We start from the raw sequence: 13,019 nt of genomic DNA, 5'->3' as shown, positions 1-13,019 counted from the left end.
TTGGCAATGCAGAGATAATAAATGTATGCAGGGCAGCAGGGCAGGAAATGGTTGCTCAACAGATAGTCACCAATCTGTCAATGAAACCCATGGATTCCTCAAACAGGCACCTCCTCAAACACACCTTTTCTCTCAACCAGAGCCGCTCCACCCATTAGCCTGGCTGAGGCAGCTGCCTCGGGCGGCAGGTTGGGGACAGCCCGGAGGGCCGGCAAATCCAGAAAGACAGGGCAATCTTGAGTGCTGTTTCCCCAGGTCACCTCCAGGGGCTTCTTCAGCAGAGTAGGAAGTTTATATAATAAAATAAATAAATACATAATAAATTTTATCTATACCCCGCCCTCCCCGGCCAGGGCAGCTAACACCAGTAAAATTACAGTAAAAAAATAATAGGGGGGGCAATTTAAGATACAGGTTAAAATGGAATTTAAAATGCAGCCTCATTTTAATAATAGCCCATAGATCAAAACCATAAGGGGGGAGGGAAACATAAGGGTCAGGCTGAGTCCAAACCAAAGGCCAGGCGGAACAGCTCTGTCTTGCAGGCCCTGCGGAAAGATGTCAAGTCCCGCAGGGCCCTAGTCTTTTGTGATAAGTAGTTGCAACCGATGGGGCGAACCAAGAAAAGACAAAAGGAAGGAGAGGATGGGAAGGTCAGCTGAGGAATGCTTTCTGGTTTTCTGTTTGTTCTTTTGGATATCCTAACATTGTTATTTTATTTTTTTCTATTTCAGAGTCGTTTCTTTTGCTTCTTGTGTCATTTCTGTTTATCTCTTTGATATGGAATTGTATCAGAAACATAAATAAAAACAATATAGGTTGGGGTGGCTTCTGCCAATTGGGGATGTCTCGCTCAAAACGGGACAGTTGCGGCATATGGGAGGAGTGCAGGCGCCATTTTCTGGTTTACCTCAAACGGCCAAAGATCCTGGACCAGCCCTGCTCTCAACAGATAAAAGGTAAAGGGACCCCTGACCATTAGGTCCAGTCGTGGCCAACTCTGGGGTTGCGGCACTCATCTCGCTTTACTGGCCGAGGGAGTCGGCGTAAAGCTTCCGGGTCATGTGGCCAGCAGGACTAAGCCACTTCTGGCAAACCAGAGCAGCACACGGAAACGCCGTTTACCTTCCCACCGGAGTGGTACCTATTTATCTACTTGCACTTTGACGTGCTTTCGAACTGCTAGGTTGGCAGGAGCTGGGACCGGGCAACGGGAGCTCACCCCGTCGCGGGGATTCGAACCACCAACCTTCTGATCGGCAAGTCCTAGGCTCTGTGGTTTAACCCACCCGCATGGTTGCAATTATGCATTTGCTGAGATGTCCTCTAGTTCCATTTTTAAGCAACGAGGCACTTGGGTTTCCCCTCCAAACTCGCAAGGCACTTCCTAATATAATGGTGAACTGTATCTGCCCCCCTGACAGGAAGGGCACTGCCCCTCTCCTCAGTCTGAAACGTGGGGTTTTTCTTTCTCTTTCCTAAATACTTCCTTCATATTTTCGCAAACCAGGGTTTCCTCCTGTTTCTCTCTCACACACACATGCCAAGCATGTTGATATCTGCCTCTTGTTTCCATTTCTGTCAGCTGTCACCACCTGTGTCTGCTATTAGCACGAGTGCCACAGCGTTTGTTATTTTTAACCCGCCTCAGTTAGTAGGTGCTGTACGGTAAGTGCATTTGCAAAAGGAACAAATTCTTCCCACGGGTTTTCAGCCTGAAAAGGCAAAGCAACAGGAGGAAATGGAAAGAGGCGAAAAGGAGGCAAAGGTGGGAGCGGTTGCGAAGAGAGGCAGCCTCTTCGTGTGGTGTTGAAATCATAAAATTGTAACGTCGGAAGGGACCCTGAGGGTCATCTAGTCCAGCCCCCGGCCATGCAGGAATCTTGAACCCATGACCCATGAGATTAAGAGTCTTGGGGAGCTCTGGGGAGCAGGGAGGTGTGCAATAGAGCAGGGGGGATGTCCCCAAACTTCTGGGTCCATTGGCCATATTTAGAATTTAGAGGGTGTGACATGGGCTGCTGGGAGTTGTAGTCACTTCTGGAGAGTGCCATGTTAGCAAAGGCTGGACTAGGAGATTAAGAGAAGCTGCTGAAGTACTGTATTTTTCGCTCTATAGGACACACCCGACCATAGGACGCACCTTGTTCTAGAGGGGGGGAACAAGAAAAAAAAAATCTCCCCCTCTCTGCCCAGCACCCCTTCAGCGAAGCGGCAGGAGGCGCTGCACAGAGGGGGGGGGGAATTTTTCCCCCCTTGTTCTCCCCCTCTAAAACAAGGTGCCGTTCAAGGTGCGTTCAGTCGCCTTCAGGCGGCTACCTTGGAAGCCTTTCACTCTCCAGGCTTCAGTGAAGGCAACCCGAAGCCTCTGTAGCACGTTCCGGAGTCTTCGGGTTCCTTTCGACCTGATCTTTGGGGCTGGCGGGGGGAAACCCACCACCAGCCCCAAAGAGCAGGTCGGGGAGCAGCGGAAAGGCGCACAGCCTTCCCGCTGCTCTGTGAGCTTCTCAGGGCTGCAGGAGAAGCCCAGGTTTCCACCAGCCCCAATGAGCAAAGAAGCCAAGACAGCGAGCGGGACGCATCCCGCTCGCTGTCTTGGCTTCTGCCATAGCTGCCCGAAACCTCTCCAGCAGGGAGAGGCTGCACGCGGCTGTGGCAATACCCCCACCTTCCGCAAAAGCCCACAGGAGCCGCGCACCCTTTAAGGAGCATGCGGCTCCTGCGGGCTTTTCTACAAGGAGGGACTGACTGGCTGCGTCAGTCCCTTCTCCCTCCTGGGGAGCTTTTCCTGCCTGCCTCCCCCCTGCATTCGCTCCATAGGGCGCACACACATTTCCCCTTCATTTTTGGAGGGGGAAAAGTGTGTCCTATAGAGCAAAAAATACGGTACTCCTTGCAGATGAGAAATGTTAGTTAGGGCCGTAGCTCAGTCTGTTCTGCATGCAGAAGACTCCAGGTTCAAACCCAGGCATCTCTGGGTAGGGCCGGGAGAATGACAGCTCACTCATCAAAGCAGGGGGCGGGGTTTGTGACCTGTGCCTGGGTGATACCCCCTTTGCTTGCTGACTGTAGCCCCACCCCCAGCTGTCGGCTGGGGGGCGGAGCAAGGGCCAGGTAGGGCAGGTTCCAGCCGACCATCTCTCCAGTCAGTCCTTTTCTGAGAATTGCTTCACACCTGACGTGGCAGGCCAAGACGTTGCGGGCAGGGCAATGAAGGTCGCAACAGTAGGAAGTGAAATGCAAGCCCCCTCAAAGCACTTGGGGATATACAGAGCGTGTACCCCAAGGATCCACATTTGGCAGCTGCCCCCCTGATGTTTCTGGCCATTTTTACCAGTTCCTGCTTCTTCCAGAGAATCCTGGGAACTGGAGTACGTTTCCGAGCACAATTCAAAGTGTTGGTGCTGACCTTTAAAGCCCTAAACGGCCTTGGTCCAGTATATCTGAAGGAGCGTCTCCTCCCCCATCGTTCTGCCCGGACACTGAGGTCCAGCTCTGAGGGCCTTCTGGCGGTTCCCTCCCTGCGAGAAGCCAAGTTACAGGGAACCAGGCAGAGGGCCTTCTCGGTAGTGGCACCCGCCCTGTGGAATGCCCTCCCACCAGATGTCAAAGCGATAAACATCTACCTGACATTCAGAAGACATCTGAAGGCAGCCCTGTTCAGGGAAGTTTTTAATATGTGACATTTTAGTGTATCTTTCATCTTTGTTGGAAGCCGCCCAGAGTGGCTGGGGAGACCCAGCCAGATGGGTGGGGTACAAATAATAAATTATTATTATTATTATTATTATTATTATTATTATTATTATTATTATTATTATTGTAAAGGGTGCTGCAACTTGAAAGCAGCACAAGTTGAAAGCTGTTCCCCTCCCAGAAGCATAATTCCCAGAGTTCCCTGGGAAGAGGGATTGGTTTCAGCAGAGAGTCCAGATGGCCTTCAAGAGGTTCTCTCCCGCTGTGTGATCCTAAACTCTGGGCGACAAGGTCCGTTGTCTGTCTTTCCTACTATGTAAATATGCAGGATGGGAAATGGTACAAGTGACTTTTTTTGTGTGTCCGGTTGCTGCGTCCTTCACCTTTCGCTGTTCCTCTGGTCTGTATCCTTTTCTGCATTCCTGGCTTTGTAAATCCATTGAGGCGCCACTTGCATTGTACATTTACAGGGGTACCTCAGGTTACATACGCTTCAGGTTACAGACTCCGCTAACCCAGAAATAGTGCTTCAGGTTAAGAACTTTGCTTCAGGATGAGAACAGAAAGTGTGCTCCGGCGGCGCGGCAGCAGCGGGAGGCCCCATTAGCTAAAGTGGTGCTTCAGGTTAAGAACAGTTTCAGGTTAAGAACGAATTAAGTACTTAACCTGAGGTACCACTGTATAGCAGTATTATCCCACTTTAAATGGTCATGACTTCCTCCCCAAAAATCCTGGAAACTGTGGTTTGTTTGGGCTGCTGAGAGTTGTTTGAAGACCACCCCGTTCCCATCACAGAGCTACGATTCTGAAAGTGGTTGAGTATACCTAAAGGTGCATCTCCACCCCCATCGTTCAGCCCGGACACTGAGGTCCAGCGCCGAGGGCCTTCTGGCGGTTCCCTCCCTGCGAGAAGCAAAGCTACAGGGAACCAGGCAGAGGGCCTTCTTGGTGGTGGCACCTGCCCTGTGGAACACCCTTCCACTAGATGTCAAAGACACCTGATATTTAGAAGACATCTGAAGGCAGCCCTGTTCAGGGAAGTTTTTAATGTTTGACATTTTAATGTATTTTTAATCTTTGTTAGAAGCTGCCCTGAGTGGCTGGGGAAACCCAGCCAGATGGGCAGGGTACAAATAATAAATTATTATTTTTTATTATTATCAGTTCATAAGGAAGAGAGAGAGAAAACCCTCCAAAATCCAGTTAGACAATAACTTAGGATCTACCAAACGGCTGTTTGGTTGGGATTAGACTGTTTGCCACTATGGTACACCAGTTTAGAGAGCGGGAGAGAAATAAGATTCTAAAGCAAATGGAACAGAATCGGAACAGAATTGTTCCTATTAGGATTGCTAGAAGGAAAATGCCAGTATTCACTGCATAAATTTATTGCATTCCAGAAATGCATTTATCAGATAAGATAATAGTTACAAGTCAGAGAAGGAGGTTGGCACTGACTAATTTTTAAAAAAAGATATATACTGCTATTCCAGCTTGCGTGACCTGAGAGGCTCTTCATTACTAATCACAGAAACTTTTGGCCTATCTGTGGACAATTCGACAGTGCAAGGGAAGCACTCTGCACATGCTCATGACCATTACAACAACTGATGAGCCAAGGCGAAATCCTGGTATTCTGAACGAAGGGAATGTGAAAAGCTCCACTAAGAATTTCTCAAAACTGGCTGAAAGGGCTTTAAAATAGCAAATGAAATTCAGCGTAAGCAAGTGTAAACTGATGCACACTAGGGAGAAGAAGAAAAACACCTCTAACTTGATATATATGCTAGCAATCTCTTAAATAGCAGTGGCTGACCAGAAAAGAGACCTTGGGGTCATAGCAGGTATCTTAAATAAAGTGCCAAGCCAGTGTGCAGCAGCTGTAGATAAGAAAACTCCTTTTTATGAATAATTAGGAATGGGCAGGAACATAAAATGCAAATCTAAGATATAACCACAGTTCTGGCCACTGTGCCTCGAAATGGATATGGTAGAGCTTAAAAAGATTCCAAAATCAGCAACCGAAATGATCAAGAAGGGACTGGAGCAACTCCGCTCTGAGGAAGGATTACAACATCTGGGACTTGCTAGTTTTTAAAAAGCTGAGCAAAAAGCAGGGGAGACACGAGAGGAGTCTATAAAATTATGAATGGTGTGAAGAAAGTAGATACGTTTTTTTCTCACTCTCTATAACTTTAGAACTTGGGAACGGTCCCATGCAACAGAATGGAGAATAGCTTTCCTCCCTCTTGCATAACTGAGGAACTCATAGAAATCCAAAGATGTTGAATGTCGGAAGATCAAGGGCAGACCAGAGGACGTTTTGCACCCAGCACACAGTTAAATAAACCATGGAATTCAATCCCTCAAGAAGAAGAGAAGAGTTTGGACTTGATATGCTGCCTTTCACTCTCCTTTCACTCCTGTATAGGCCAAGGGAGCTGGCGTACAGCTTCCGGGTCATGTGGCCAGCATGACTAAGCCGCTTCTGGCAAACCAGAGCAGCACACGGAAACGCCATTTACCTTCCCGCCAGAGCGGTACCTATTCATCTACTTGCACTTTGATGTGCTTTCGAACTGCTAGGTTGGCAGGAGCAACGAGAGCTCACCCCGTCGCGGGGATTTGAACCGCCGACCTTCTGATCAGCAAGTCCTAGGCTCTGTGGACATCCCTTTCACTCCCCTTAAAGAGTCTCAAAGCAGCTAACAATCTCCTTTTTCCTTCCTCCCCCACAACAAACACTCTTGTGAGGTGAGTGAGGCTGAGAGACTTCAGAGAAGTGTGACTAGCCCAAGGTCACCCAGTAGCTGCATGTGGAGGAGCGGGGAATCGAACCCGGTTCACCAGATTACCAGTCTACCGCTCTTAACCACTACACCACGATGGCTCCCAAGCTATCTCTCAAGAGGCAACAGTGGCCACCAACAGTGGATGGTTAGGCAAATTCATGGAGGAGAAGGCTAAAAATGGCTAAGTTCCGCCTCTTGCTCCAAAGGCATTGTGCCTCCCCTAATGCCTCAACAAATGGAACGGATTTGTAAAAACGTTACATGGAAGAAGAAGAAAAAAGTACACGAGGCACTACACTTCTGCAAAACAAGAAAATCCTTAATAAAAAATATTATTAGTTGCCAGGAATCGTGAATGCTGTTGCACTGAGGTCTGCCATGCAGGCTTCCCACTGTGAGAACAGGATCAGCATCTGGACTGGCACACCTCTCTGTTGAGAGCCTGGAGAATGAGCAGGAAGAGGCAGGCAGAAAAAGGAAGAGACTCAGAAGGAAAGCAGAGCATTTAAGGACAGGGAGGGACCAGCTGCAGCCAGAAACAGCCGCTGCTCAATCCAGACCCTGCACAGACCAAACACACAACCAACGCACAGGTGCGATAATGCCAAGGTTGCAGGTTTGATCCTCGCAGGGGGCAAATTCACACATTTCAGGGGATAGGTCTAGACGACCCTCAGGGTCCCACCCAATTCTGTGACACTATGTATCTATGCAACACCCTAAAGCTCAGCACAAATTCGCTGTGGCACGCGTTTCTGGGACCAAGGTCCATTTCCTTAGCTCTCACCTGCACAAAATAAAACTTTTAAGCCGCGATAATTGCTTACAACCTTCCAGCTGGGACCAGTGGCGTAGCGTGGGGGGTGCAGGGGGGCCGGGCGCAACATCTGGGGGGGGGGTTGCGCTCGCACTCGCAGCTCTCTGCCCCTACCGGGTTAGGGGGCGCAAATTACTTGCCTTGCCCCGGGTGCTGACAACCCACGCTACGCCACTGTCTGGGGCAAGACGCTTCGCTCGAGGCGCCACACAGGGCTAAAACCAGCCTCTAGGTAGGATCTCGACTCGCCTTTTGAGTCTCCCAAACAGCCCTTGCGCCTTTAAGAGCTGCCCAGAGGGAGCAATTGCGCCAGCTGCGCTTCCCCTCCACCGCCGCACACAGACACACAAACAGCTGCATCGCCAGGAGGACGCGCGCACCTGGAGAGAGATTCGCCCTTAGAGGCGCAGGGTCTGCGCACTGCATCTGTGCAGCTTTGCTGCAGGTATCCAAACGCCCCCTCTCCCCAACCCCTTATAACTAAGCCTTTAAAGGAGAGGGGTGGGTGTCTAACTTTTCCTTCCAGAGACCGGACACGCTCCCACGCTTTCTCCCCTCTCACCCAGAAGTTGTCCTTGAAAAGAGTCTCCCGCATGGCGGCTGCAACAGGTTAGATCCCCACCTCTTCTGTGCCAGGTGCGCAAAAAGTGCCCAGGCTGCTGTTGCTGCCCGGCCGAGCTGCTCCACGCAAGTTCCTCAATTCTCCGTGCCTTCTCACTCCCCCCCACTCCCTTCCCTGCTTCCCTTTTCTGCTGGGTCTTAAAGCCGGTGCACGCGCAAAAAAGAAAAGAAAAAAGGAACCCATTCTTCCCCTCTGAATTGGACAAAAGGGGAAGGGCTGGAGATGGTTAGGCCCCTGAGATGGAGTTGGTGCCCGCTAGCAAAATGCCTTTAAAAAGTTGTGCAGAAGGTGGGGAAAATTCATAGAGCACCTTCAAGATCGCTGTGAACGTTTAAAGACGTCAGCAGGATTGCTATAACACTTATAACATTGACAAGGTTAATATTAAAAGTGAATTTGAAAAAATGTAATTGGATGCAGTAAAAAGAACGGATAAATATTGGAAACTGAGGGAGGGGGGAAGTCCGGGTATTCAAGTAATCCCAGATGTGCAAAAAGTTGGAAATGTTTTAAATGCAAATAACACTGTTGAAAAATGCAAAAAAATGAAATTAAAAAATTAAAAAAGTTGTGTAGAAGGATTTCTCTCTGTGTGTAGCTTCTCATAGAGGGCTAAGAAATGCATGCTCAAATTTCCTCTTTTTTGCACAAATTGTAAAAAAAATGGAGTTTGAGGCTTTTCCTTGACTTGGGGGAGGGGTAATCTGAGGACTACGGTACTCCAAAGCACAGAGAGTGTCATCCTTTTATATGTGGTTACTCAAAAATGACTGAATTTAATGGGGTGTTAATAATAATTATAGTTATTATTTTATTTTGCCCAGCCTTCACCTGAAGGTCCCAGGGCAGGTTACAATTAAAACACAATGTTTTAATTGGGGGGGGGGGGAGGCTGGTTCCCAGCAATCGTGTACATGATCTTAAATTTCACAAGTCAGGTTAAAGAGGTCCAAAATAAAGCTGCATACTCACGATACATTTAAAACACCCACCCCAAGAACCTTGGGAACTGTAGTTCACCCCTCAAAGAACTATACTTCCCAGTAACTTTAACAAATTTACAGCAACAGGTCCCAATAAATATATACTATGCATATTTGTAACTCAGAGCAACACTTTATAAGTCTGATGACGTGGACTATAGTCCATAAAAGTTTATAGCATAATTTGTTAATCTTTTAATGTATCACAGAAGTTTCTTGTTTTGCTGCAAAATCTTTGATGCAAATCTTTACCATGTTTACTCAGACATTAACCCCCATTGATTTCAGTGGGCTTTACTACCAAGAAAGCAGGTTTGGATTATATAGATATAAGGTTGTGGTTAGAACTGTAAGGTAAAGGTAAAGGGACCCCTGACTGTTAGGTCCAATCGCAGACAGCTCTGGGGTTGCGGTGCTCATCTTGCTTTATTGGCCGAGGGAGCCGGCGTACAGTCAGGTGGCCAGCATGACTAAGCTGCTTCTGGCGAACCAGAGCAGCACACGGAAACGCCGTTTACCTTCCTGCCGGAGTGGTACCTATTTATCTACTTGCACTGGCGTGCTTTCGAACTGCTAGGTTGGCAGGAGCAGGGACCGAGAAACGGGAGCTCACCCCATCGCGGGGATTTGAACGCCGACCTTCTGATCAGCAAGCCCTAGGCTCTGTGGTTTAACCCCCAGCGCCACCCGCGTCCCAGGTTAGAACTGTAGTTTACCCCTAAGAGAGAAAGAGTTCCCAGCGACTTTAACAAACTACAATTCCCATAATTTGTTAGTAGAAGCCTTAAATGTATTATGTGGTATTTGCCCTGAGAGTAATACATATAGCATTGGGCCGTACAGTTGCAATCCTTAGGCACACTCTTGGGAGTAATGGAAATGGAAATTCATTTGGAGTAATGGCAAGGCAGCACTCCTGCACACATTTACTTGCAAGTAAGCCACATTGAACTCTGATTTACTTCCAAATAAGCATTGTTTAGGGACGCAGGTGGCGCTGTGGGTTAAAGCCTCAGTGCCTAGGACTTGCCGATCGCATGGTCGGCGGTTCGAATCCCCGCGGCGGGGTGCGCTCCCGTTGTTCGGTCCCAGCGCCTGCCAACCTAGCAGTTCGAAAGCACCTCCGGGTGCAAGTAGATAAATAGGGACCGCTTTCTAGCGGGAAGGTAAACGGCGTTTCCGTGTGCAGCTCTGGCTCGCCAGAGCAGCGATGTCACGCTGGCCACGTGACCCGGAAGTGTCTTCGGACAGCGCTGGCCCCTGGCCTCTTGAGTGAGATGGGTGCACAACCCCAGAGTCTGGCAAGACTGGCCCGTACGGGCAGGGGTACCTTTACCTTTACCTAAGCATTGTTTACTACAGCTCCTAAAGGCACTATTTCCTTGAATGCAAAGGTTGTTTAGACTCAACATGGTTAGGGTGGGACTGTTAAGATTGTGGTCTTTCTGGTGTAGTTCTGATTGATAGGTGGCAGACATTCAACAGGTGGAGCTCTCGCTTACTGACTGTTGCCCAGGAAAAGGCTGCATCTGTTGAATTTTCCATGTGCTGCAGTGGCGTAGCGTGGGGGGTGCAGGGGGGGCCGGCCGCACCGGGCGCAACATCTGAGGGTTAGGGAAATCCACGGGTTAGGGGGCGCAAATCCACGGGTTAGGGGGCGCAAATTACTTGCCTTGCCCCGGGTGCTGATAACCCACGCTACGCCACTGATGTGCTGCACAGATAGAGGACCCCTGTCAGACAAAAAGATGGCAACCCTGTGCTTAGCAACAGAAGCTTCATTTAGGAGCAGAGGTGAGTTGGGGAGGATCAGCTGGAGTGTTGGCGAGATCAGGGAACATTTGCAGGCGCTAATTAACTCCAGTTTTCAAGTTGCTTGTTACACACAAAACACTTTCAGACGCAGTAGACTGTGGGAAGAAGAGGTGCTGTGCTCTGAAGGAAGAATGGTTTCTTACAATTGATATATTGTTATATATATATATATATTTAAAAAGGATAAAACAACTGTTCAAAGCACCACAAGCTGACAGCAGATAAAATGATTAAAGGCTGTATTTGCAAGCCCCGGTAAACCACCCACCACTGGAACATGGAAATTACAGGAGCATTTCTTATGCAAAGTTTGCAACGAGAGGCATCGCAATCCACAACGTGTCAGATGCTGTTGGCACAGAATGAAGACTCCACCTGTTTTCCCGGTTTGCCCAGCCTGACAAGAGTTACTAAAAATACAGCTGAACAATGAGGAAGGTCGGACAGGACAATCGCCTAGTTTGTTTCCAGGTTATGACAGTAAGAATGCATACAGGAGGAAGTCCCAAGCCCACAAACACATCCTCTCTGTTGCCAACAACTCAACCTCAGGAGGAATGCTTCCAAAGAGGGGTCAGCAACTAGAAGCCCTCAAGAATAATCCGTCCTTCCACGAGGGATGGGCACTTTACTTTGCCACATTGCCAGCGCAGAAGCCAAAGAGGGTTCTGTAGTAAGTGCTGTCCTTTTGCATCAGAAGTTGTCTGCAGAAAGCTGAAGTACAGTGGTAAGGTAAAGGTAAAGGGACCCCTGACCATTAGGTCCAGTCGTGGCCGACTCTGGGGTTGCAGCGCTCATCTCGCTTTATTGGCCGAGGGAGCTGGCATACAGCTTCTGGGTCATGTGGCCAGCATGACTAAGCCGCTTCTGGCGAACCAGAGCAGCGCACGGAAACGCCGTTTACCTTCCCGCTATAAAGCAGTTCCTATTTATCTACTTGCACTTTGATGTGCTTTTGAACTGCTAGGTTGGCAGGAGCAGGGACCGAGCAACGGGAGCTCACCCCGTCGCGGGGATTCGAACCTCCAACCTTCTGATTGGTAAGTCCTAGGCTCTGTGTTTTAACCCACAGTGCCACCCGCATCCCTGTAGTACAGTGGTACCTCTGGTTACAAACTTAATCCGTTCTGGAGGTCCGTTCTTAACCTGAAACTGTTCTTAGCCCAAAGCACCACTTTAGCTAATGTGGCCTCCCGCTGCCGCCGCGCCGCCAGAGCACGATTTCTGTTCTCATCCTGAAGCAAAGTTCTTAACCCGAGGTACTATTTCTGGGTTAGCGGAGTTTTCAACCTGAAGCGTATGTAACCTGAAGCATATGTAACCCGAGGTACCACTGTACAAGGGTGTTAAGGCAAGTTCCCATGACCCACCACACAGCTACCCCCAGGTAATCTTGTCCCTGATCAGGCCACTAATATTTTGCTAGCTAAGGGCAGGGAGGCAGATTTCACATGGCTGTAAGCGACTAAGGGGTTTGGTGGCGAACAGCCTGCAAGCTGTGCTTTACTCCTACTTCGTGTGTGTATGCATGTGTGAACAGGGGGCAAATAAAGGTCAGAAAGCTGCTTACATACCAGTGTCTAAGAGACTGAACTATGAGTCAGGATGTTCCTTGTTGCAAAAGGCCCAATCCTACCCTAAACCAGCGACAGTCTGAAAGCACCCCTAGACAATCACAACAGGCTAACATGAAGCTAATTTAGGAAGACACAGACTACTGGATTGCTCTGGCCGGCAGCATCTCACAGCAGCCCAGATTGGATATTTAACATTATGAGATAGCAGAATTGACTGTACAAATCAAACTTCAAGGGAAGAGATTGTTTTTATTGGTCCGTTGAGTAAGAAGAACTAGAAGCAGAAAAACTAGCCATTTGGGAGAAGCAATTTGCTCTCCCTGCTGTCTCTACTCTATTTTATCTTTTTCGGCATTCGTAAATTTGATCCGCAACTGCACTGGAACTGTTCATTCTACCAGAACTTTGTGGCAGGAAAGTAGGAGTGGCAGACGAAGATGGTTGATTATGTGGAACTAGCAAAACTGACCTGTACAATCCAAAATCAGGAGGAAACAAAATTCCAAAAAGATTGGAGTAAATTTATGGAGTACAGTGGTACCTCAGTTTACATACGCTTCAGATTATAGACTCCGCTAACCCAGAAATAGTACCTCAGGTTAAGAACTTTGCTTCAGGATGAGAACAGAAATCGTGCTCCGGCGGTGCGGCAGCAGCAGGAGGCCCCATTAGCTAAAGTGGTGCTTCAGGTTAAGAACAGTTTCAGGTTAAGAATGG

At 48.7% G+C, this 13,019-nt stretch overlaps 1 protein-coding gene across 3 annotated transcripts in view; it reads right to left on the bottom strand.

Moving 5' to 3' along the window:
- The window catches only part of PSTPIP2 (proline-serine-threonine phosphatase interacting protein 2), a 57,713-nt gene that overhangs the window by 43,941 nt on the left and 753 nt on the right, over positions 1–13,019 (bottom strand). Inside the window, exon 1 of one of the 3 annotated variants that reach the window (XM_081929925.1) lies at positions 7,928–8,194. The exons of 1 other annotated variant lie outside the window; for it this stretch is intronic. In XM_081929925.1, the coding sequence (XP_081786051.1) occupies positions 7,928–8,110 (183 nt within the window). In that variant the 5' untranslated portion in view covers positions 8,111–8,194. Of the gene's footprint in view, positions 1–7,867; positions 8,195–13,019 lie in introns of those variants that run through there. One more of the 3 variants, XM_081929926.1, reaches the window with a different exon arrangement.

The sequence above is a fragment of the Podarcis melisellensis genome (assembly GCF_964234715.1).
Source record: "Podarcis melisellensis genome assembly, chromosome: 11".
NCBI classification, from domain to species: domain Eukaryota; kingdom Metazoa; phylum Chordata; class Lepidosauria; order Squamata; family Lacertidae; genus Podarcis; species Podarcis melisellensis.
The sequence above is the reverse complement of the archived record's forward strand: the minus strand, read 5'-3'. Positions and strand labels throughout refer to the sequence as shown.